General features: G+C 39.6%; 2 protein-coding genes across 2 annotated transcripts; one reads left to right on the top strand and one right to left on the bottom strand.

Moving 5' to 3' along the window:
- Positions 1 to 643: 643 nt before the first annotated feature.
- Positions 644 to 17,081, top strand: LOC133138860 (CUB domain-containing protein 1-like). Its single transcript, XM_061257975.1, has 9 exons — positions 644 to 822; positions 3,713 to 3,922; positions 5,124 to 5,480; positions 6,437 to 6,808; positions 8,075 to 8,272; positions 10,202 to 10,558; positions 11,831 to 12,187; positions 13,606 to 13,690; positions 14,590 to 17,081. Exons 1-9 carry the CDS (start codon positions 762 to 764, stop codon positions 15,041 to 15,043), a joined length of 2,451 nt encoding a protein of 816 aa, XP_061113959.1. The 5' UTR covers positions 644 to 761; the 3' UTR covers positions 15,044 to 17,081.
- Positions 17,082 to 17,280: 199 nt separating this feature from the next.
- Positions 17,281 to 22,304, bottom strand: clec3ba (C-type lectin domain family 3, member Ba). The gene is made up of 3 exons (XM_061259809.1): positions 21,984 to 22,304; positions 21,339 to 21,437; positions 17,281 to 19,164 (listed from the first exon to the last, which is right to left on the bottom strand). Exons 1-3 carry the CDS (start codon positions 22,069 to 22,071, stop codon positions 18,764 to 18,766), a joined length of 588 nt encoding a protein of 195 aa, XP_061115793.1. The 5' UTR covers positions 22,072 to 22,304; the 3' UTR covers positions 17,281 to 18,763.
- Positions 22,305 to 24,390: the final 2,086 nt, after the last annotated feature.

The raw sequence follows: 24,390 nt of genomic DNA, 5'->3' as shown, positions 1-24,390 counted from the left end.
TTATATTCATACTGTGGGAAGCATAAACAGTGTTGTGGTTTGAGGTTGTTTATTGTTGCAATTCCTCTCTTGACCGTTAGGAGTCCGAAATTACATTGTACCTTTAAAACAAATTAACCGCTTGTTAAAACTATGGGATTGCGGTTGTGGTTGGAACAAACATACACAGGCGTCCCCAGGACCGAGTTTGAGTTGGGCTCTCCGTTGTCGAAAAAAAAAAAAAAATTGGTGCTATTTACTTTTAAAGAGTAAGAGTTAATTTTCCTCATGCTTGTGCATAGCGAAATGAGTTAAAACAAACAAAAAAATCTTGATAATGTTTTACTGTTAAATAGTTTCAAGTTCGACTTGATTTCATAAAGGTCGGAGGAATACACTTGAAGAGATTCAGCCAATTACCGAACGCATTCAAGTGAATGCTTCTCAAAGCGCGTTGATCTTGTCCCCCTTGTAAATCTCGAAATGTGTGCTTTTTATCGTTTAATGTTTCTTCTCGACGGAAGCAATCCGTCTGAGCGGAATCAAGCAGTGAATTGATATCACTCAAATGAGAAACAGGTAAAGACACGCCCTTTTGTACACTCCTTTACCTGAGTGAAAGATTACGTACCAGGAAGCTGAAGAGACATAGCCCCACTGTAAACCTGGTTGTTCCTCGTTACGTGCGTGGATTGTTCCCACTGCGACGGTATCATCGCCCATTTTGACGAATTAAAGTTTAATAAACTGTAGTGATTTTCAGAATTAAATAGCTGTTTTTAATGGCGGGCTGGTTTCCTCTGCTTGTTGGACTGTTCCTAGCGGTTGGGTTAAATATCTCAGGTAAGAACAACACAATGGCCGATTTCAGACGCAACGTTTATTTTTACAGAACAAGTTAGTTAATCTAAATGTTTTACTTTTTATGATGCTTCTAAACATTGACAGGCATATACACTTTAAAAGTAGGTGATTGGTGAATTACCCTTGTTCTCTTTGTGCAATGTTTGTTCATGTTTGCTTGGAAAAGGAATGGTGGCCCAGAGTAGTTACTCATCAAAATCTATCCATTGAGTTTTTTCAGCAGTTAGAACTACAGGACTGGGAGCTAAAAAATGTACTATTGACTTTGATATTCACCTAGTTGTTCAGAACTGCAGCAGTAACAGCCACCTGCAGTGGAGAAAAAAGGGCAATAGCATATGCCTATGGGTAACTGCAAAGGAAACCTACTAAATGGTGTTAATGGGACAAATTATCAGACAAATCATCTACAAAAAATATTGTATTGATGGGGGTCTAAGTTTGGTGTCTTGTGTTGGTGCTTTGTAGTCGAATAGTCTTTATATATCTGATACTCAAGTTGATGGAGGATTGTGACATTTTGACCCACTGTCAGGCTGTTTAAAAGCAGGTGTGTTTTAATCATGTGTGAAAGTGGGTGTTACAGTATTGGTTAATCTCCTTCCAATACCAGTCACCTGGGTGTTTACATTGCTTTTGTTGTGTTATCTGTCAAAGAGATGTCCTGTTGCTTTATTACAGTGATAATATAAATTATGTATGATGTACTATAGTAATCTTGCATGATGTATTGGACTAACACTAGTAACAATACCGTGCTTAAGTATTCTATTTGTTCCCTCTAGACCTCTGGGGTGGTTAAAGTATAATTACCCATTTAAGTGTCAAGCTTGACAAAAGGCAAAAAGCAACCCTGTGTGCTTAATGGCTATTTGAGTGTTTTATTGACTGTTGGCAGTGAAAATAGTGGCTGAGAAAGGGGTTTCTCTTGCTGGGCTACAGCTGTAACCCCACTGCGGTGAAGATGTGACCAGTATGTAGAGCCAGCACACTGACTCAGTTCTATCATTCAATGAATTCTGATACAATCTCCATCTGCCAATACTTGAGACACTGGATGGGTTTAAATCTACTGAATGATAGCAATGAAAGCAGGACTGTATTTGATGTCCTTCATTGCTGTGGAGGACAAGAAATTATCCTTTAAATTAAATTCAGTTAGATACACAGGCTAGACAGATGCAATTGGATTTTTATATCCTCAGTTCATAATCACACATTTCAGAATGGTAGCTGTTCATAAGCTTTAGAACAAAACAGACCCATTTAGTTCTGATTGGAGATAAAGATATGCAAGTCTTTATGTGAGGAGAATTGAGCATAATCCACTAAACAGGTGGATCTGATCCACAGTTTTCCTCTGACGCCTGCCCAACAATGGCGTGTTTTCACTGCGTTCTGTCAGCTGTGCTGCTGCAGCTGTCGTGCGGCATGTAGCTGATGTAACTGGCACAGGCTGATAACAGTGGCCTGTTGCTGGAGAGGAATGAGGCTGGGCAGATGAAGCTGTCCCCTCTCCCTCCAATGCTTCGGCTAATGTTTCAAAAGAAGACCCTGTGGTGTGATACAGGGCTGGGGAGGGTCCCTGCATCTCCGTGAACAGATGAACAAACTCAAAAGAAAGGTTGGCTTGCTGCCATTTATGAAAGAAAAACAGAAAAACCAACAAAAACCATAAAAATTTGGAAATGATCTTGGTCCTTATAGGCAATTTATCCCAAATACAATCAATTTAGGATAAATATGGCCCACTGCAAATCAGTTTTGGAGCCAGGGGAATGTATTAAGGGGGGGAAAAAAAGTTCAATATTCTGTTTGAAAATATTTGTTTAATTCAATCAAAAAATGACATTTGATCACAGAAAAGAACACCACAATGATTCCGTTTCCCCCACATATTGGACCAAATACTCCAATACTCTAATGTCAGATTTTATTTGGAAAGGCTAAATTAAACTTGAAACCATAAAACAGGAAAAGTCCCCAGGAGTGCTGTTCCTACCAAATTTTTAATGATAGTTTTGGTCTTTTATTTTTCGCCCAATTACAACTTGGATGGATCTCAATTTGTCGGTCCCCTGGAAACCTTGTGAAGAAAGGCCGGTATATCCCCACAGATTCAGGATGTAATCTGTTCCTCTGAGTCAACTGTGATGCAGGGCTGAGGGTGGCTACTGCTCATGTGGTGAAGAGACCGCACAACTCAGAGAAATGGTTGGCTTACAGTCTTTTATTTTTCCAAAACAAAATGTAAATAAAACCAAACTGGCAACCCAAACACTGAATAGAAATGGCAAATTTATTTAAACAAAGCTCTCATGCAGCATTCTGCACTATTCAGCTCCCCAAACCCCAATCTCTCTCACCAGGCTTATGTTTATTGGGGGAAAATAAATGCCATATAGAATGCTCTGTATAATAATAATAATAATAATAATAATAATAATAATAATAATAATAATAATAATAAAATGAAAAAGTAAAACATTTTAAAATCATTGGTCACAAAAAAAAAATCATGTTATAATCTGGATGATTGTGGTCCGCACTCTTGGGAGCTGTTTGGGAGAAAGTTGTTTAATCCATTATCCCTCTTACAAATTGGAATGTGTGATTTAACAGACAATACTATGGTATCTAAGGCATATCAGCTAATATAGCATTTAACTAAAGGTTTAATGAAAACTAGAAAAAAGCCTTTTGGATATAGGTGCTTCCTTTTAGTTTAAGTGGATTTTACGATCATCCATGACACCATTCCATGACACTTCATTTTGCCTGAAACTCTAAAAAATGCTTCCTGCATTTGATTCCGTATTGACCTGTGACCTGGTAACAGTTTAAGCATGTAACCATTGTTTCCTTCCAGGGGGCCAAGCTCAATCTGACCATACAGACCAGAATATGAGGTTCACCATCTCCAGGCAGGGTTCCATGGATTCAGACTGCACTGTATGTGTCAACTCCAAGAAACCGTGTCTCATGAAGACCATCAGTGTTACCGACATATCCTCTGTGACGTTTGACAAATGCCCCCACCCACAGCAAGTCTTCACTGTGGAGATATATCAGAAGATTGGTGAGAGCTTGTGTCATGACCTGTACAGAAATACACAAGTTTATCTGGTTCTTGGATAGCACCTGCTTCATAACAATCTAGTTAGGGCGCTGGTATAGAGAAGAGTGGGAGCCTATGTGTGGCCACGGGTATAGCCACACTTACCGTATGCTGCATAAAAAAAGGGTGCATGCACTAAACAACACATATAATAATCTTTATGTTATGAAAACAATATACTTTTATTTCAATACATTTACTCATGTCGCAATGTTTTTTTTAATTAGGTTTTTATCATTTAATTTTGTCTGGAAACCATCAAAATGTATTGGCACCCCTAAAATAAAATCAAAGTTAAATTGGCAAGACAATTTTATTTCATTCAGTTAATCTCAGTCTAAGACTTAGTCTCAGTCTAAAATCCCTTTGACATCCATCAGCATGGGAAAAGCCAAAGAGCTGTCCAATCGAAAGAGACAGATGGTAACTGACCTTCACAAGTGGTGAATGGTGAAACATAAATGGTTAAACATACCAGTTGGCACTGTAGGGGCAATAAAAACTCAAACTAATAGAATGGATGCAAGCTTGCCAGGAAGATGGCACAAGTGCATGGTGTCCTCACAGGCGTTGGGGAAGATGCCGAGTGAGACCATAAAGAACCCCAGGATCACGGTTTAAGAATTGCAGATATTGGATGCATCTTGGGGTCACCAAGTCTCAAAAACAACCATAAAACACCACCTCCATACCAACAAATCTTTGGAAAGGTTGCACAATAAACACTAAACATCAAGTGTCTGGAGTTTGCCAGTATTCATTGAAATTATGACACACCATTGAGGATAGAGGAATGCATACAAGAAGCACCTCATGTCAAATATGATGTTTTGATGTTTTGCCGCTAGTGGCCCAGGGGCACTATTTAAGATCATTGGCATAATTCATGTGTACAAGGAAATTGGTTGTCTGTGTTAGGGAGCTGAGACTCGGTCATTCATGAATTTTCCTACATGACAATGACTCCAAACATGCATCACAATCCTCAATTTTTAGGTTACAGTATTTTATGTGAATACTATCAAGGGTGCCAATAATTCTGAACCTGGCTATGCGTAAATCGGTGTACAATCATAGCATTTACATGATCCATGTTACTACACTGTTATTATGCAAAATAATTGTAATATACTGAAGGTATCTTCCCCTTCTCCTGCCACAGGTTGCGATGAGTTATCCTGCAGTGCAGACATCGTCCATGCGGAAACATCACATTTAACAAATTTGAATAGAACCTTTATCTGGGATTTGGTGCCTGAGCGCCCAAAGTCTTTCCAGCTGACCTTCACTGGTACGGGCATGAGGCAGATCTTACCCACCGAGACGTGCCCAGATCAGCACACGTATACCGTAATGGCTAACCAGTCCACTGGAATTGCTGCCATTGGAACCTTCTGCCGACACGGCACAATCACCTCCATCTTGGCACTGTCCCAGAGCAGGCTGGTTTTGGAGGTCCCAGGGGGACAGAGACTGGACTCTGTCCGCTTCCAGGTGTCTGTTGGCCCAGAGATCAAAAGTGAGCAGGGAGGGGTTACTGCAGGGGAGGCTCACCTGAAACGCATCACCCTTCTAGTTGTTCTGTGCCAATCATGTTATTTTCATACATATTACATTATTGCACTTGTAACAGCTGTATGCCAAATCCCGTTATCACACTTATTGCAGCTGTAAGCTAAAGCATGTTATAACAGTTATTACGCTTGTATACCAATGCACGACATCACGTTTATTGAAGCAGTATGCCAAAGGACATCATCATCTTTATCACAACTGTATACTGAAGCATGCTTTTGTCTAACATATTACAGTTGTATGCTTATTACAGCTGTATGCTAACACATTATTTTAACCCAGATTAAGACTGTATCCCTAGGCATGTAAGTGGAAGCATGTTATTATAACTTGAATTACACCTGTACGCTAAAGCATATTATCACACTACAGCTGTGTTACTAAACCTTTATCTATGTAACGTGCACTTTAACCACATGTGAAGTGTCTCATTGCACATCTAAAATTGTGCAATTGTGGAAAAAAAATATGGAGCTCACTGTCAATGCCTGCTTTATATGTGAACATCTGCAATTAGTTTAAAGAGGTAATAATATAGTATTTAATCTGGACTAATAGATTCTTCCCACTTTGCATAGTGTGCCTCCTGATGAAAGATCTTAGGTCACAAGAAGTTATCACACCTAGTCCTACAATTCAAGACAAACTCAGAAGCCACAGTCATCACTAATACTGATTGGGCTTACACAAGACAGCCCTGCGCTGGATGACCAAATAATGAAAGTTTAAATCTAATCAAACTATCCACTAAAGGTCTCCTTGGTCTTCTTCCAAAATTAATGAAATATGTTTAAGAAGTTAATCTCATGAAATTTCAGAAACAGATAAAGAAGAGGTATATCTTAGTCTGAAGCCCACTGACATAACCCTTGCATTTTCCTCCGCTTTATTGTCCTGTAGCTCTTGCATTAGTTAAAGTGACACTGCCGTCTGGACCGTCAGCCACCAAGTACTTCTCTCCCAACTACCCCAGAAGCTTCCCTGATGACGACCTGATGACCTGGGAGATCCACGTCCCGCCGGAGCACAATTTCACCGTGCAGTTCCTGAAGTACACAGAGCCACAGTGCGTCAAGAAGGAGGTGGTGGTGGAGTATCACAAGACAGACAATATGTCCATGATGTTCACTGGCAAGAGTCTGTCAAGTCCTCAGCCTGCAAACCGGCAGGGGAACTTCTCCCTGTCCCTGAGGAACTGTGAGATGGAGAGGAAGTCCTCAGCTGGCCTCACCCTGAACTTTCAGGTCTCTGTGGCCAGGAGCATCAAGCAAGGTATACCATTGAGTACTAAAATATAGAGTTTTCAGTGCCCCCTGAACATAAAAAAGAAACCCTATATTGATCCTAATTGCTAGCAGTTGGATAATATTTTCTGGATGCATACATTCAAAATAGGTTTTTGAATGTTTCATATGCATGCATCATAGTTTGTTCACTGCAGTTTTGGGAATGATAATGGTGAACAAATTCACCTGAAGAGCTGAAGATACATTATATGGCAACTACACAAATACTTGCACTGTTGTTCTGAGGGCACCTGAGGCACAGACAGTTGTGACTCATCTTGTCTCCACCCTTGATTAGTGCTTCGGGGGTGATGGGGACTTCCAAAGTTGAGCCATCACTGAGTCAACGGGCACCTGTGCTTACAAACGCCAGTTAATGTGCCTACTTCAGAGTGATTGACTTCCTGATAGGAGTTATGGTGTCGGAGTGCAGGGTATGCAATATGTTTTGTAACGTCATATAAGACAAAGCAAATCTTGGGCATGTTTTTGTCTGTTTCTCTGTGCTAAAGTAAAATTATTAATGTGAAATTGCCCCCATGCCAGTTTTTATATACCACTGGGCACACCCCTCCTCCTCTCCATCTTCCACAGTCCTGCATTCTTATGAAGAATGTGACACATTGTGTGTGTGTGTGTGTGTGTGTGTGTGTGTGTGTGTATATATGTATGTACACTCACTGAGCACTTCATTTGGTATTTATTAGACTTATTTTTTAGACTTCCACTGCTGTACCCTATCCATTTAGAGTTGTGATGCATTGTGTGTTCAGAGATTCTCTTCTGCATACCACTGTTATAATGTGTGGTTATTTGCATTTCTGTCACCTTCCTGTCAGCTTTTACCAGTCTGGCCATTCTCTTCTGACGTGCATAACTGCTGCTCACTGTATTTATTTATTTATTTTTATTTATTTTATTTTCTGGCACCATTCTTTGCGAACTAGTGTGTGTGAAAATCCAAGAAGATCAGCAGTTTCTGAGATTCTCAAACCACCCTGTCTACCACCAACAATCATTCCACAGTCAAAGTCGCTTAGATCACATTTTTTCCACATTCTGATGGTTGATGTGAACATTAACTGAAGCTCCTGACCCGTATCTACATGATTGTATGCATTGCACTGCTGCCACACAATTGTGCTGATTAGATAATCATATGAATAAGTAGGTGTAATAAAGTAAAAATGTTCCTGATAAAATGCTTGGTGAGTGTATGTATGTGTAACTGTGTTTTTTTTCATGTTTTCAGTATCATGTGCTGTGGACCTGCGAAAGGAAGAAAGAGTCCAGCTCCTCATTGAGAAGAAAGACCATAAGTCAGACTGCCAAATGAAAAAGAACTCTGTTCTCCAGGATACAATCACAGTGGCCTCAGGGAGTCTTGACAGCTTATTTTTCAAAGACTGCCTTAGTGACGACCTTATGTTAACCATCAACAAAACCATTGGTAAGTTTTCCTATCCTGTCTCAGTCTGTACAGAATCTGCATGGCTGTCTCTCAAATGGCAAAAATGCTGCCTTATTGAAAGGCAGGAAGGCATTGAGTGTCGTCCCATTCAAAAGTTTGCAAAAACAATGCCTTCTTGGGTGCCTTCATTTGGATGATTTTGAAGGCAGCATGCATGTATTCTTCACAGGGCAGGATATCCCTTAATTTTGTGCGATTACCTCAGGCTTCTTACTTTTTTCAAAATAATGGCGGCTGAAAACAGTAGTACAGTTTGTAAAGACCTGCATAAGAGCCTGTTCACAAGTGTCATACTGCAAGCTTCATAATTCATTGTGATTAGAAATGAGGATTCAATATTTTTTTAACAAAAAAAAAAAATGTGGTTTTATTTTCGGATTTTTCCCCTTTTCTCCCAATTTGGTAGCCAATTGTACCCCGTCTGATTCAATTAGAGCTAGTATTAGATACACCGCCCACACCCTGTCCCTCGGTGGCCCGAAGGAGAGCGACACGCCTTATTCAGGCCGTCTCGTCTCATGCTCGTGACCGTGATTTCAAGGCGCCTGAAGTGCTTTTTGTTGTGCAGCGACCAGAAAATGGAGCAGTCAGAAAAGGACTTTCAGTCCTGTTTCTGATTCACATATCAGACTTATTTGGCAAAATTCTGATTCTAAAATGACGTTTTAAGAACTTTATTTACTCGTATGTATTTATTCTTGTTTTGAGCTGATAAGCCTTAGAATTCTGACAAAATGCAAAGCTAATATTTCCAGAATCTAAAGAATACTTGATTACTAAATTACTAAACCAAACAGGGAAACACAAAATTTAATGAAAGCTGCAGCAATAACAACAATAGAGATATTGATGAAGATTTATTCAGTACAACTGTACAAAACAGAGAAATGTATAATTTCCTACAATAACTGTTAATGGCAAACAGTTTACACACACATAAAAATGGGTGAAAAGCTAAAAAAATTCTGAAATTATCAAAACATTTTCAAGCTTGCTGTATACTAACACAAATAAGCTCTTATATAGGTCCGCCCCTGTTCTCAGCAACCATTATTTTAACGGAAGCCTGAGATCCTAAAGGCTTAAGGGTTATCCTTCCCGGCAGAGGATACATGCATGCTGCCTTCAAAATTGTCCAAATGAAGGCACCTTAGAACAGAGGCATAGTTAGACCATTTTTGGGGTGGGTTGTACAGTTACATTTATGATCCCCTCATTATAGTTATGCACTGTAGCAGATTGTATGTTTCTAGTCACGTTGGTGTCATGGATATTAATATGTATTACCCTCGTAGCTTTTGAGTGCTTGAGGAGAGCGAACGTCAAGGAGGTAACTGGCGTAAATTGATTATTATCTAGCTAGTAGTATGGTTAAATTTTGCGTTTTGGCTGTAGCAAGACTAATAATAAATTAAATTAATTTGTATACCATTTTTCGAGCATACATCAGAATAGACAGAAAAAAACATAGTATAAATGCACAATAATAAATGCATTTAAAAAAAATCCATTTCATTTAGACACCCCATGGAACAACAGAGTGGAAAATTATAAGCATAAACCTAAAAAGCAGCTTTTCCATGAGATTAATTTATTATCTTCTTTACCGTTAAGATCTCCATTGTCTGTAGGCCCATCATGCACAGTTTGCCATTCCCTAACAATCGCTGACAACCCCCCCCCCCCCAAAAAAAACCCCCCACAAAAAAAACAATCTCAACTATTTTCCTCTCAAATCCTAGCTATACCCCTGACTCATTTCCTGTGCTGCCTTACCTGCATTTGCCTGCTATTGCTTCATGCATACATCATACAGGAAACAATATATCACTGTTATCTCTCTTCAGTTACAGATGGTTATCTTGAAATATGATCATGTGATGAGGCTTCCTACCTTGTTGTTGTCAGATTGTCAGTGGAAGGAGTGCTCGGTAGTGCCTCTTTCTGTTCCCGACCTGCGGTGCCTGCCTACGCCCCTACGTAAGATCAGCTGGCATCTCCTTGCCCCAGAGGACGGAACGGTGGAACTGGTGCACAGGGGCAACCTGCAGCAGCTCCTGCCTGGCCAACCCTGCAATGCCAACTTCAGACTCAGAGTCGACGAGGGCAACACGGTCACTGTCGGAAGCTACTGCCCGAAAGGCCCTATCCAGAAGATCCAGGTCCGCGCCAATGTGTCTGTAACTGCCACAGCCAGCGCCAAAGATGACCTCCGCAGGACCTCTGAGTCCTTTCTCAATGTCTCCTTCAGGAAAGATATCTCAGGTAGAGACATGTAACTTGGACTTTTGTAACAAATGGCCTCTTCCATAGCCCTTTTACAGTCCAAATTTTGCTATACAAAGCCGTGCTAGGTGTTGAACACTAATTTGGTGATAATACTCTCTTGATATTTCCAGTCATTCATAATTTATTTTCCACCACATCCCATGTTTAACCTGAGCTGTTCTCATGGACTGTCTCGGCAGTCTTGTATTGTATTATTAAGTTTTCTGCATACGTGGCACATACTGTACCTATAATAGTACCATCCTTTTAAGAAAATGCCACAGTTGCTGTGGGAACTGGTTGAAAAAGACTAGGAGCACAGTTTGTCCATAGAGAAGAGGACAAAAAGTGAAAAATGTAACCCACAGTCCTCTGTTTACTGTGTGCTTGAGCCACCTTATTCTTTAGTAATTGCAGTTTAGATCCGAAGAGATTTTACAATTTCACATTTAAAGTTAACATTTTCACATGTGAATTCATGTATTCAGATGTGAAAAGAAAATGTCACATTTTCACATGGAGTTTTCACCCGTTTCGCTCACTCCAAGCTCCCACACTGAAAAATATGAACTTCAATTTTCACATGATAACAAAAAATCTGACTGGAAATAGTATAGGTGAACTTTTTGCACTCAGTTTATAACTGGAGTTTGGGAAATTGGGGACCTTTGAATATGAGAGTTGTGTCTGCCTAAGCATTACATGATACAGTGGCCACATCCCATATCTAATTATTTGTTTGTTATGTCATTCCTTTAAGGGATAAATGTTTGGGAGCTACAGTAGCTGATGTAACCCAAATAGGTTAAACAGACAACACTTAAAATGTTACAACATTAATGCATTTATAATAAAGGTAGCTAACCTTGTAAGGGTATATACAGAGCATTTCTGTTATTTATATCAGTAACTGGTTTTGGAAAGTCATTATGAACACAATTCTGAGATTGTGAACTGGAGAATAAATCTCTGACTTGTGATTGAGTGGTTACATTTACAATTACAAAATACAACGTGCAAGATGCACTAAAATACAATACATTTGTAGATTCTTCTATAACAAATGTATTTTCAAATATAAAGTATTTGCTAATTTTAATTTGTGTAGAAAAACTTTGACATGGAGAATACCTCTCAAAGGATTTATATTTTGAGAATCATGTTCATCGAAGTCTTTCCTTGTTTAGCATGATTTGCTTGCTCTGGAACACAGATGGTTATATGTGTTAAAAAAAGGAAATTTAACACAACCCTCTCCATGGTTATTAGACAGATACATCTTCACAGTCGTACCTGAAAAGGATGTCCCAGTCTTGCTGGCCACACCCAGCTGGCCAGATGGAATGAGTGACCACTCCACCATCTCATGGATAGTCACAGTGCCTCCAGACTACCAGGCCAACCTGGTGTTCCTCCATGTCAGCCAGCCCAAGTGCAGGAATCGACATACCATTATAAAGGTGCAGACACTGGGCTCCCGCGAGGAGATGTTCAGCCGTCGGGAGGATGAGCAGTCTGAGGATGAGCTGAGCATCCCAGAGACCTTCTACCTCAACATGTCCAACTGTGAGCCAGAGCTGGGAGCCTTCAGTGTGCTCTCCCAGATTACACTGGAGGAGAATACCGGTGAGTATTACCTTCTTTTCCATCTTCTTACTACTAGTATTTGTAGTAGCAGTAGCGGTAGTAGTTGTTACAGTAGTAGTAGTGGTAGTGGATGTTACAATAGTAGTAGTGGTAGTGGATGTTACAGGAGTAATAGTGGTAGTGGATATTGCAGTAGTACTAGTGGTAGTGGATGTTGCAGTCGTAGTAGTGGTAGTGGATGTTACAGTAGTAATAGTGGTAGTAGTTGTTACAGTAGTAGTACTGGTAGTGGATGTTACAGTAGTAATAGTGGTAGTGGATGTTGCAGTAGTACTAGTGGTAGTGGATGTTGCAGTAGTAATAGTGGTAGTGGATGTTACAGTAGTAATAGTGGTAGTGGATGTTACAGTAGTACTAGTGGTAGTGGATGTTGCAGTAGTAATAGTGGTAGTGGATGTTACAGTAGTAATAGTGGTAGTGGATGTTACAGTAGTAATAGTGGTAGTGGATGTTGCAGTAGTACTAGTGGTAGTGGATGTTACAGTAGTAATAGTGGTAGTGGATGTTACAGTAGTAGTAGTGGTAGTGGATGTTACAGTAGTACTAGTGGTAGTGGATGTTACAGTAGTAATAGTGGTAGTGGATGTTACAGTAGTAGTAGTGGTAGTAGATGTTACAGTAGTAATAGTGGTAGTGGATGTTACAGTAGTACTAGTGGTAGTGGATGTTGCGGTAGTAATAGTGGTAGTGGATGTTACAGTAGTAGTAGTGGTAATGGATGTTACAGTAGTAATAGTGGTAGTGGATGTTGCAGTAGTAATAGTGGTAGTGGATGTTGCAGTAGTAATAGTGGTAGTGGATGTTGCACTAGTAATAGTTGTAGTTGTGGTGGCAATAGTATTACAGTTCAAGTAGTAGTATATGTAGTGGCAGTAGTTAAAGTTGGAGTTGAAGTATTACTATTATAGTTGTAGTAGTAGTACTTGTATTAGTAGTACTGTATTTTTAGTGGTTCCCCTTGTAGTATTTATAGTGGTTGTATTACTTGCATTAGTAATTTGCAGTAATATTAGTGGGAGTAGCAGTTGTCGATATTTCTATACTGACTGCCCTGGCTGTCAGTTTAATAATGACATCACAACAAGCATTTTGTTTTCACCACAGACCCTTCTCTCTGCCTTTCTTAAATGCTCAGTTGTTTTCTTAGTCCATGAATTGGACCAGGGAAATGTAACAAGAAGATTGGGATTTACAATATCAGTGTATATTACTCTGTTATAGAAGAGCAGCGTATATTATGCCGTCATTGAATGATTCCATGAACTGTTCTTAAAAACATTTTGTTTGAGTTTTGCACTCATTTCCATACTGGACTCTACAATACCTGTGGAAAGCAGATGTTAGAGTAGGAACTGTGAGGAGATGGTGATTGATGTGCTGCCTCTTCTGATTCACAGGCCCTATCCTGGGTATCGCTCTGGGGACCATCGCTGGGCTTCTGCTCCTCCTGCTCCTGATCCTGATCGTGGTGTGGGTGATCCGGTGAGTGTGTCATCACGGTGTGTGTGCTGACCAGGCGAGTGTGTGATTGTGCTGTGTGTTGACCAGGCGAGTGTGTGATTGTGCTGTGTGTGTTGACCAGGCGAGTGTGTGATTGTGCTGTGTGTGTTGACCAGGCGAGTGTGTGATTGTGCTGTGTGTGTTGACCAGGTGAGTGTGCTGTGTGTGTTGACCAGGCGAGTGTGTGATTGTGCTGTGTGTTGACCAGGCGAGTGTGTGATTGTGCTGTGTGTGTTGACCAGGCGAGTGTGTGATTGTGCTGTGTGTGTTGACCAGGCGAGTGTGTGATTGTGCTGTGTGTGTTGACCAGGTGAGTGTGCTGTGTGTGTTGACCAGGCGAGTGTATGATTGTGCTGTGTGTTGACCAGGTGAGTGTGTGATTGTGCTGTGTGTGTTGACCAGGCGAGTGTGTGATTGTGCTGTGTGTGTTGACCAGGTGAGTGTGCTGTGTGTGTTGACCAGGCGAGTGTATGATTGTGCTGTGTGTTGACCAGGTGAGTGTGTGATTGTGCTGTGTGTGTTGACCAGGCGAGTGTGTGATTGTGCTGTGTGTTGACCAGGCGAGTGTGTGATTGTGCTGTGTGTTGACCAGGCGAGTGTGTGATTGTGCTGTGTGTTGACCAGGCGAGTGTGTGATTGTGCTGTGTGTTGACCAGGCGAGTGTGTGATTGTGCTGTGTGTTGACCAGGCGAGTGTGTGATTGTGCTGTGTGTGCTGACCAGGCGAGTGTGTGATTGTGATGTGTTTGGAGACCAGGTGAGAGTGTGTAATGTGTGTGTGCTGACCAGGCGAGTGTGTGATCATAATGTGTGTGGTGACTGGATGAATGAGTGGTGGTACTGTGCGTGCTGACACACTGCCTGTTTTCTGTGTTTCTGTAGGAAAAAGAAGAGGCAGGAGACTCACAAAACTTCCATCTACAACCCCAATGGTGCCAACTTTCCCCCAGGACATCGCATGTTCCCTAAATCTCGTGAGGATAACGAGTCTCACGTCTATGCATCCATCGAGGACACCATGGTGTATGGGCACCTCCTGAAGGAATCGGATTACCCCACATCTGACAGCGACCTTGAGATCAAGCCCGAGGTGGACACTTACCGCGGCTTCACTGGGCCCACAGAAGCCCCACCTCCACCGCTGCCTCACAGCCACAGGCAGAAGCTTCCGGAGCCCGGGGCCCCTGAAGTGGACGTGTACCGCCCTTTCATAGACCAATCTGAAAGTGCCCTGCCCGTCCAGGACAAAATGGTGGAAAACGAGCTGTATGGCCCCGGCAGCAATGGACTCGGCTCACCCGTTTCGCCCACTCCCGACTCCCACAGCGAACAATGAGCAAAGCCAGAGCAATGCAGGAACGGAGGGTGTATGTGCATGCCTGCTGGGAAGTGCACAGAGAGGTGCATGATGGGCACCAGATTTCAGGGAATTCACGTAAAACATATCTCCACTTTGCAGTAGATTCAGACATTTCTCTTTTTTCCAGTATGGGCTTTTCGGTTCTGAAATGGAAATATCCACTCACCATGCATCTCTCTCTCTCTCCTCTCTCTCTCTCTCTCTCTCTGCCTCTCTCTCTCTCCTCCCCCCCCGCTCCCTCACACACACACACACACACACACCACATTTTTAGTATTTTTTTATTTTTATTTTTTACTTTTGTTTTTTTTTAACCATTTGATATTGATAGAGCAGTGGAAATGCAGTGAAACCCTTTTTAATGCCACTTTTTGTTGATATATTTACATTTTGCACTACATTCTTTACACACCCTATTCAAATTTCAGAAAGCTTTTTAAATCATTGAAATCATTTCAGTAGGTTTTAAACTATTCTAGGACCTGTTTTAGGAGACACACACACATTTCTATGAGTGAAGGAAATTCCTTACTGCTGAAACACTTGAAATACTTAAGAAATATAAACATATTATCATAAAAGTGCATAGAGTTGAAGAAAGTAGAGAAAGTAGGTTTCAGACACTGAATGAAACAATGATTAAATGAATGTTGGGTGTTCTCAGTTCTTATTTGTCATTATTGGGTTGGTTCCAACACATGCCATAATTTACATTTAGTTACATTTGTGAATGTATTGGTCACCTCTGGTCACCTGTGGTCACTGTGGCCAAAGAAAGTTTGTTTATGTAAGTTGTTTAAATATAAATGTTTTTATTTTTTATTTCCATTTCAATCAAGCATGGAGTTATTTATTTTGAAATGTGCAGCAGTATGCATTTTGCTGGCAATGATGTTTGCAAACATTTATATTTTCTCTAGTACAGCTATTTCAATTGTTCAATTACAAACTTCAGGTCAATGGAATAGTCACAATACTTTGAGTAGAGCAAAGAGTCTGTTTTTGTTTTACTGGTGATAGATAGATAGATAGATAGATAGATAGATAGATAGATAGATAGATAGATAGATAGATAGATAGATAGATTTTATTATTTCTAATAGGACTTGATGTACATTTGTAAAGAAATTAAAATTCGTTAAGTCAGTTATTTGTAGGAATGCAGTGTGTGTCATACAGTTTTATAGAAAGTCATGGACTGCAAACTTTTCTTGCTCCCCACTTAAATGTGTTTTTCAGTTTCTTAAATATATTAATAGCTTATCAAATTATTTATGGAGGAAAGAGGAAACCCCCAATAGTTTATATACATTTTTTAAGGTGAATCTTTTAAGGAGGTTTAAGTTGTATAAACAGCCATAATTGTTTTCTTTGTTCATCATATGGGGATATTTCACAAGCAGGGTTAAGGAGTTCGCTGGCTGACTGTGAAATGTTTTGAAATTACCCAGGCTTTCATCCAATCATACTTCTGAAATATCTGGCTAGCTACATTATCCCAAGCAATCAGAGGTCATGTTCCTTCACTCCTCTGATGCAAGCTCATGGCATGTAGTAAATGTGCATTGCACACCTTTAATGCTAACAAAATGGAGCCAAGTTACTATGTTCAGGATAATTCTATTTTTGTTTGTTTTTTCTTGTGAAATGTGTATGTAATGTACATGTATTTATGTTTTAAAGGACATAGGGGTATTTTTTATAAAAATTACACAGAAAAAAGCAAGAACTGGTTTGACATGTGGAAACAGCATTAACCTTTGTGATTTTTGTTGGCTAGTATAAATTCATACTCTTATTTTACTTAATAAATAAATAAATAAATGGCTTGACATAGCTGGATTGACCAGTTGACCCATTCCATGTTCAGCAGAAAAATCAAATTAACAGAAGAAATCTGGTAATCTTATGAGATTAAATGTTGCTGAGCATGGCAGACTGGTGGGATGAGCTAACTTTGATCTGTCATCATTTTGTGTAAATAGTAGGTTATGTTTATGTCACAAACAAAAATAATTCCAGTAACAGTTGATCAAATGCTGTTTTCTTCTAATTATGCATTTTTGGGAAAATTAAAATAAAAAATAATTATATGCTGTCATATAAACATTACTCATAGATGAATACCAGAAATCCCAGTAGTAGCCTTCCAATATGACATGAACATTTAAAAATCTGTAATAACAAATCAATAATAACAAAATGCAAGGCTGTTGGGCTATTTAATGGTTTTTATTTCATTATTTAAAAATGAGATCAGAAATGTTCCACATTAAAGTCAGTATAAAGGTGTAAAGTATAGAAAATATAAATCCATGAAGTGTGAGCAGCATCTAACTTGAGCCTACATAAATAGGATAGAATTAATTAAAAATAAGAAAGTAATGAGGTTTCACTGTTACACCAGTAAATGTATAGCTTTCTTTAGCTGCATTTATATTTTCAAATGAATCAGCCCGGTTATTTTCCTGTTGTTAAATCCTGTAATACAGTTGATACCCATCATCAAACTCATCTGCCAGACAATACATCTGTCATGCTGTTGCTGTAATTGTGCAGCAACAGCACATGACATTTATCTCAGACAGCACATCTTTTATTGTGCACTCCTGTAGTACATGAGTCGGGCAAGTAATAATCATCTGAATGTACTTAATACTAGGAAGTTACCTATCAATGTCATTCTTATGAAACATACAATTTAACAATGTAGGCACACTAAGGAGCAAAGGTACAAACAGAAAATCAGTATAATTAAAATAGTGTATTTTCATTTTATAGCATATCACTTCATTCCTCTGTAGATATTAGGTACCATGCAAAGTTTTGGCCAATAACACAGCCCATTTTGGCCAGCCCTATATAAAAGCCATAGTTACTACAATATAAGACACAAATGAAAAACTAAATTATATAATAAGTGCAGATGCAAAATACATGTGTTCTACAATATATTATGAAATCCCTCTAAAGCAGGATTCTTCAGTTCCGCCAACTCCTACGTAAATCTCATATGGGATAGAATCTTTATAAAAATGGTATGCACTGATCAGATGTGTAGCACAGGCTGTAGATGTTGCTGGAACTTGAGCAAAATTCTGGAAATAAAATTGAGGAGCTTAAGGTGTGTAATCACTATGATCACCAGAGCCTAAAATTATGGTGTGCATTTATTTTGCTTCTTCTTGCTTTAACTCTCAACCCATGTACAACTCCTCCCATGTCCTCTTACAGAAATAAAAAAAACGAAAAAAAAATAATGTAAATGACCGACGTGAACTATAAAAAGAATCACTATAAGATATTTTATTGGACACAGCACTGCAAGTGACTTTCTTAAGCATATTAGTCTTGTAATAAGACTTAAGATCTTTATTGTCTCTCAAGTAGAACATATTAGCTTGTTAATAATCAGTGCAACTTTCTTATTCCATTGGCAAATCTTGAAATGAGTCAAACTGTCTTACCTCATTGGCAATATTTTTGTCTTATGGAGCAAAAAAGTAAAAGAAATAAGATTTAAGTCTCAATATAAGACTAAAATACTTGTTTTGTTGTAGGTTTTGCAGTGAGCATGCTAACTCCTGTGCAGATGCTGCCTGGGCATAGTAATTTTTTGGGTAATCAAAGGGCCAAGAGTATAGGTATGTCAGGCCACATTTGGCCGCCAGGGTACAACTCGAATAGCTCTGGTTCTTAAATGATGTTGAATTCACAAATAGAGGCCCTCTCAGCACGGCAGCTCTCGTCAAACCACTTCCCATTGGCGGTGGTGGACAGCACTGCGCAGTTCTGGAAACGCCCTCCATCTGGCTGGTGGGTAATCTCCGTTTCCCAGTTCTTGTAGTGAACAGTGGCACCATTCTGGTCCAGCCAGCTCCCCTCAGTCAATATGTCATTAATGCCCAGCCATACCTGCTCCTCTGGCCCCACACTCCGGCGCACATAATCATACAGCTGATCATTCTCATCACCCGTCAGTGGCGTGCACAGGATGCCCCCCTTGTTAATGCAGTCTTCACTTGCAGCATGGTAGCTTTTCTTTGTGTCATCAGCCAGAAAGCACTTGCCGTGGATCTTGGTTCCTTTCAGACAGACTGAGCAGAGCAGCAGCACAGAAAGAAACAGAGTGATTGAAACGGCTTTGAAAGGGATCTGAGTGAGCATCCAAAACTGCCACTGTCTGCGACTTGAACAGTTACAATCAGCTTTCTCATTTCATTTCATAGGGCAATGAAGGAGCATCTTAAAACTCCATGGAGAGGGAAGAAACTATGTGATTTTAGCAATTTATCTCTAACAATAACAGACAATAACAAAGACAATCAGACAAGACTTCCCATGTTCTCTTCGGACCAAAACAAAACATACTGTTTAGTGTTAGTAATACACCTACAGCTGGGGTCCAGATGGTGCTCTATAATAACAAGTCTTTAGAGTGATATCAAATATGGGCTATGTCCTCAGGAATCCTTATTTTCAAAGGGGACCAATCTGGAAGACATTAAACTGCTGGCTTGAAGACCTGTGATGGAAGAGATATTCTGCAACCCCCTGGACCTTGCATGCTACATACTTTCAATCAAGATGAACAGGGAAAGGGAAATGAATCCCTGACTCTGAAAGTTGTAACTACTGATCCTGGCTGACATTACAATGGTGTTCAGCAGAGTACCATGTTCTTCCTCACAGGTACAGTACTGTGCAAAAGTTTTAGGCAGGTGTGAAAAAATGCTGTAAAGTAAGAATACTTTCAAAAATAGAAATGTTAGTAGTTTCAATTTTTATCAATTAACAAAATGTGAGTGAACAGAAGGAAAATCTAAATCAAAACAATACTTGGTGTGACCACCCTTTGCCTTCAAACCAGCATCAATTCTTCTCGGTACACTTGCACAAAGTCAGGGATTTTGTAGGCATATATCAGGTGTGTGATTAACCAATTATACCAAACAGGAGCTACTGATCATCAATTTAATTTGTAGGTTGAAACACAATCATTAACTCAAACAGAAACAGCTGTGTAGGAGGGTTAAAACTGGGTGAGGAACCGCCAAACTCTGCTTCCAAGGTGAGGTTGCTGAAGACAGTTTAACGTCAGAATTCATACACCATGGCAAGACTGAGCACGGCAAGAAGACAAGGTAGTTATACTGAATCAGCAAGGTCTCTCCCAGGCAGAAATTTCAAGGCAGACAGGAGTTTCCAGATGTGCTCTCCAAGCTCTGTTGAAGAAGCACAAAGAAACGGGCAACGTTGAGGACCGTAGACGCAGTGGTCGGCAAAGGAAACTTAGTGCAGCAGATGAAAGACACATCATGCTTGCTTCCCTTCGCAATCGGAAGATGTCCAGCAGTGCCATCAGTTGGACCCAGGTACACCCATCTACTGTGCAGAGTCTGGTCAGAAGTGGGAAGTGGTCTTCATGGAAGAATTGTGGCCAAAGAACCATAACTCCAACGTGGAAACAAGGCCAAGCGACTCAACTATGCACAAAAACACAGGAACTGGTGTACAGAAAAATGGCAGCAGGTTCTCTAGACTGATGAGTCAAAATGTGAAATATTTGGCTGTAGCAGAAGGCAGTTTGTTTGCCGAAGGGCTAGAGAGCGGTACAAGAATGAGTGTCTGCAGGCAACAGTGGAGCATTGTGGAGGTTCCTTGCAAGTTTGGGGCTGCATTTCTGCAAATGGAGTTAGGAATTTTGTCAGAATTAATGGTCTCCTCAATGCTGAGAAGTACAGGCAGTTATCCATCATGCGATACCATCTGGGAGGCATCTGATTGGCCCCAAATGTATTTTGCAGCAGGACAATGACCCCAAACATACAGCCAATTTCATTGCAAACTATCTTCAGCGTAAAGAAGAACAAGGAGTCCTGGAAGTGATGGTATTGCCCCCACAGACATCATCGAGTCTGCCTGGGATTACATGAAGAGGCAGAACTGTGGCTAGTTCTCCAAGATGTTTGGAACAACCTACCTGCCGAGTTCCTTCAAAAACTGCGTGCAAGTATATAGAAGAATTGATGCTGTTTTGAAGGCAAAGGGTGGTCACACCAAATATTGATTTGATTTAGATTTTTCTTCTGTTCATTCACTTCTTCTGTTCTTGCATTTTGTTCATTCATAAAATAAAATAATGAAATTTTTATTTTTGAAAGCATTCTTATTTTACAGCATTTTTTCACACCTGCCTAAAACTTTTGCACAGTACTGTACATTTTATAATGGTTGATATATCTCCGAAACAAATATTTTGTAAATGTACCGGTTTGCAGAGCTTGCCTCTCTTTCAGTAGGCGCAGATCCTCTGTGATGTTTTTTATCTGTTTCTTCAGTTCCTCGATAGCGGCTGTGTTACCACCATCTGGATGAAGCATCAAATGTGGTGGTTTAGGGTTAGATACAAACACAATAGATATTGAATTACTACAATGGGAACGAGTCCACTTGAGGTGCATTCACTTGCAAAGTTGTTAGGTGAGCCAAATACAGATAAACATGATCAACTTTATGCAGCAAAATTGAAGTATCAGGGAAAAACTGTTATCAGAGTACTAAACACAATATTGAAGTTAAATATTGCCTTTAAATAATCCGTTTTTCATCAAGACATCAGGTATCCTGATCACATGTAGGCTATTGTGTCTGTCCGGAAACCTGATCACAGATAGGCTATTATTATGTATATTATGTATATATCAAAATAATTCAATTACATTCTCAGGCTACCCACTTTTTCAACACTATATGTGTACATTCTATAAGTTATTTGAATTTAAATATCAATAAGTCAAGTTTTATCTATGCAACTATCGCTGCATTAGAATAGTAATCGTTATTATTGTAATGTAGGCTACTACTATTTGCATATTCGTAATAAAAAAGAGGAAAGCCTATGAGCTGTACCTACCTTTCTTGCCATTCCTTTTATTGGGAATTTGCTGGAGTGAGTACCGCACAAGAAGAATAAGGCAGCAGAGCGCCATATGCTTCAACATTGTTGAACCGGAGAAAGTGCAGTTTTTCGATGGAGCACAGTCGGAAACTTTATCTTTATTATCTCTTTAGCGGAAAAACGCGTTTATGAAGCACAAACTTTGGACACCAGAATGCCTAAAAGTAATGTTATCTCGCCCAGTGTCTAATTTTATGCACGTCAAACGTTCACAGATAATTTGTTGAAGACCATGAACAGGTTGGAAATCCCTGCCTGAACCTCCCAAATGGCTAAGACTATCCTAACTGTTTCTTTTTAAAAAGTGAGGGCGGGGTGTAGAGCACACTCCCAGACTATTTCGCAATAATAGCTTTGTCTTTTGCTTGTTTTGGTTGAAAAGTTGTAGCCTACGTCTGGCTAAAAGAAAACATATGCTGTACTACACATGTTTACCTTTTTTGCACGCAATACATTTTATATTATTTCTTTTCTTCGTAGACTGTCCTTAATTTATCTATGGTGCGACTGTTGAGTAGGATGAATATGTTTTTGTCTTTAGCATTTAACCTGCATGCAGTGTGTATCCTATGCAGAATTCAATCTCATGATCTTCAGATGCAGCAGTAACACAATTCCTGTAAATACAATCTTGAGTGCATTAGAAAAGTAAATACATAGCAGCAAGTCTTTCTCCTTTCAGCACATTAATTTTAGAAAGTGGAGCAGAACAACTACATCATGAGAGTGTTGGTGGAACATTACATATTATGCATAGGGCTGGCTAAATTAATCTGGATGACATTTTTTGTGTCCCACGGTGGGCAGTGTGTAAACTTTCTGGAAATGAAACAAAAACAGCCTCAAACATCAAGACACTCTGAAAGATTATTTTAATTTTGAAAGGAAAATAAAATAACTACAATTAAGCTTGCCATAGGCTCAATGGCATTCTTTTCCTCTTGACTAAAACACGAGAGAAATGAGAAACAAGCCTGAATCTGTTCCTCTGTGCGCTGGATTTGCCTCAACAGACATGAGTTACATAATCACAAAGACAAGAAAAGGTGTGTGTGTGTGTGAGTGTGCGTGCGTGTGTGTGAGTGTGTGTGTGTGTGCGCGCATGCCTGCACGTGGGTGTGTGTGTGTGTGTGTTTGTGTGTGTCAGATACTGAAAGTATACAGTGACAATTATCTGTGTAAAGCCATTGGAGCCGAAACATAGATACACATACACGCATACCTACACACACAGTCTAATCCACCAATATCTCAATGTGAAAAACAGTGTTCAGTTGTATAATCTTAATCATTATCACATTATCATAAGTATAGATGTAACATTTCTGATACTTTCCTAACAATCAGAGCCACTGATTTCATGTTAACATACACTCACTGAGCAGTTTATTAGGAACATTTTTACTTTATTACACCTACATATTCATATGATTATCTATTCAGCACAATTGTGTGGCAGCAGTGCAATGCATACAATCATGTAGATACGGGTCAGGAGCTTCAGTTAAGGTTCACATCAACCATCAGAATTGGGGAAAAATGTGATCTAAGTGACTTTGACCATGGAATGATTGTTGATGGCAGACAGGTTTGAGTATCTCAGAAACTGCTGATCTCCAGGGATTTTCACACACACTAGTCTCTAGAGTTTGTAAAGAATGGTGCAAGAAGCAAAACAAATTTAATCCAGTGAGCAGCAGTTCTGCAGACAGAAATGCCTTGGTAATGAGAGATATCAGAGGAGAATGGCCAGACTGGTCAAAGCTGACAGGAAAGTGACAATAACGCAAATAACCACACATTACAACAGTGGTATGTAGATGAGCATCTCTGAACACACAACGCATCATTACTCTAAGTGGATAGGCTACAACAGTAGAAGTGTAAAAAAAAAAGGCTAATAAATACCTAATAAAATTCTTGGTGGGTGTGCAGTGTACTTTGAGGCTTTATAACTCCAGAGATGAGCATCACAGAGACTTGAAATGGCTTAAGTCACCAATAATTATTTTTTAATCCCTTACATAAAATTGTGATACATTGTGGTCACTGAAATTAACACAAAATAAAATGTAACAAGAATAAATGTGTTAAAATTCACATAATTTGGTAGGATGAACCTAGGCTTAATTCCTGCAGAGCACTTCCATCTAGTGGTTACTTTTTTGAAAATAATTTAATTTAATTGTTGAAAAGGACACAAATGTAACCCCATATCTTATAAAATGAAATGAAATAATTACTTAATTTTGTGAATATTTAGGCCTACCTTTTTATATTTATATGAAATTATACAGTAGGCACCATAATTAATTGGATAGTGACACATTTTTTACATTTTGGTTGTGTACACTAGCATTTG

The sequence above is a fragment of the Conger conger genome, chromosome 1 (genome assembly GCF_963514075.1).
Source record: "Conger conger chromosome 1, fConCon1.1, whole genome shotgun sequence".
NCBI classification, from domain to species: Eukaryota; Metazoa; Chordata; class Actinopteri; order Anguilliformes; family Congridae; genus Conger; species Conger conger.
This window is presented reverse-complemented; position numbering and strand designations above follow the sequence as displayed.

Coding starts and splice junctions, on each gene's coding strand:
- clec3ba (XM_061259809.1), bottom strand. CDS start 22,071: ATGTTGAAGCATATGGCGCTCTGCTGCCTTATTCTTCTTGTGCGGTAC. Junction 21,438..21,983: donor TAAAAGGAATGGCAAGAAAG/GTAGGTACAGCT, acceptor TGCTTCATCCAG/ATGGTGGTAACACAGCCGCT. Junction 19,165..21,338: donor GAGGCAAGCTCTGCAAACCG/GTACATTTACAA, acceptor TGCTCTGCTCAG/TCTGTCTGAAAGGAACCAAG.
- LOC133138860 (XM_061257975.1), top strand. CDS start 762: ATGGCGGGCTGGTTTCCTCTGCTTGTTGGACTGTTCCTAGCGGTTGGG. Junction 3,923..5,123: donor GGAGATATATCAGAAGATTG/GTGAGAGCTTGT, acceptor CTCCTGCCACAG/GTTGCGATGAGTTATCCTGC. Junction 8,273..10,201: donor AACCATCAACAAAACCATTG/GTAAGTTTTCCT, acceptor TGTTGTTGTCAG/ATTGTCAGTGGAAGGAGTGC.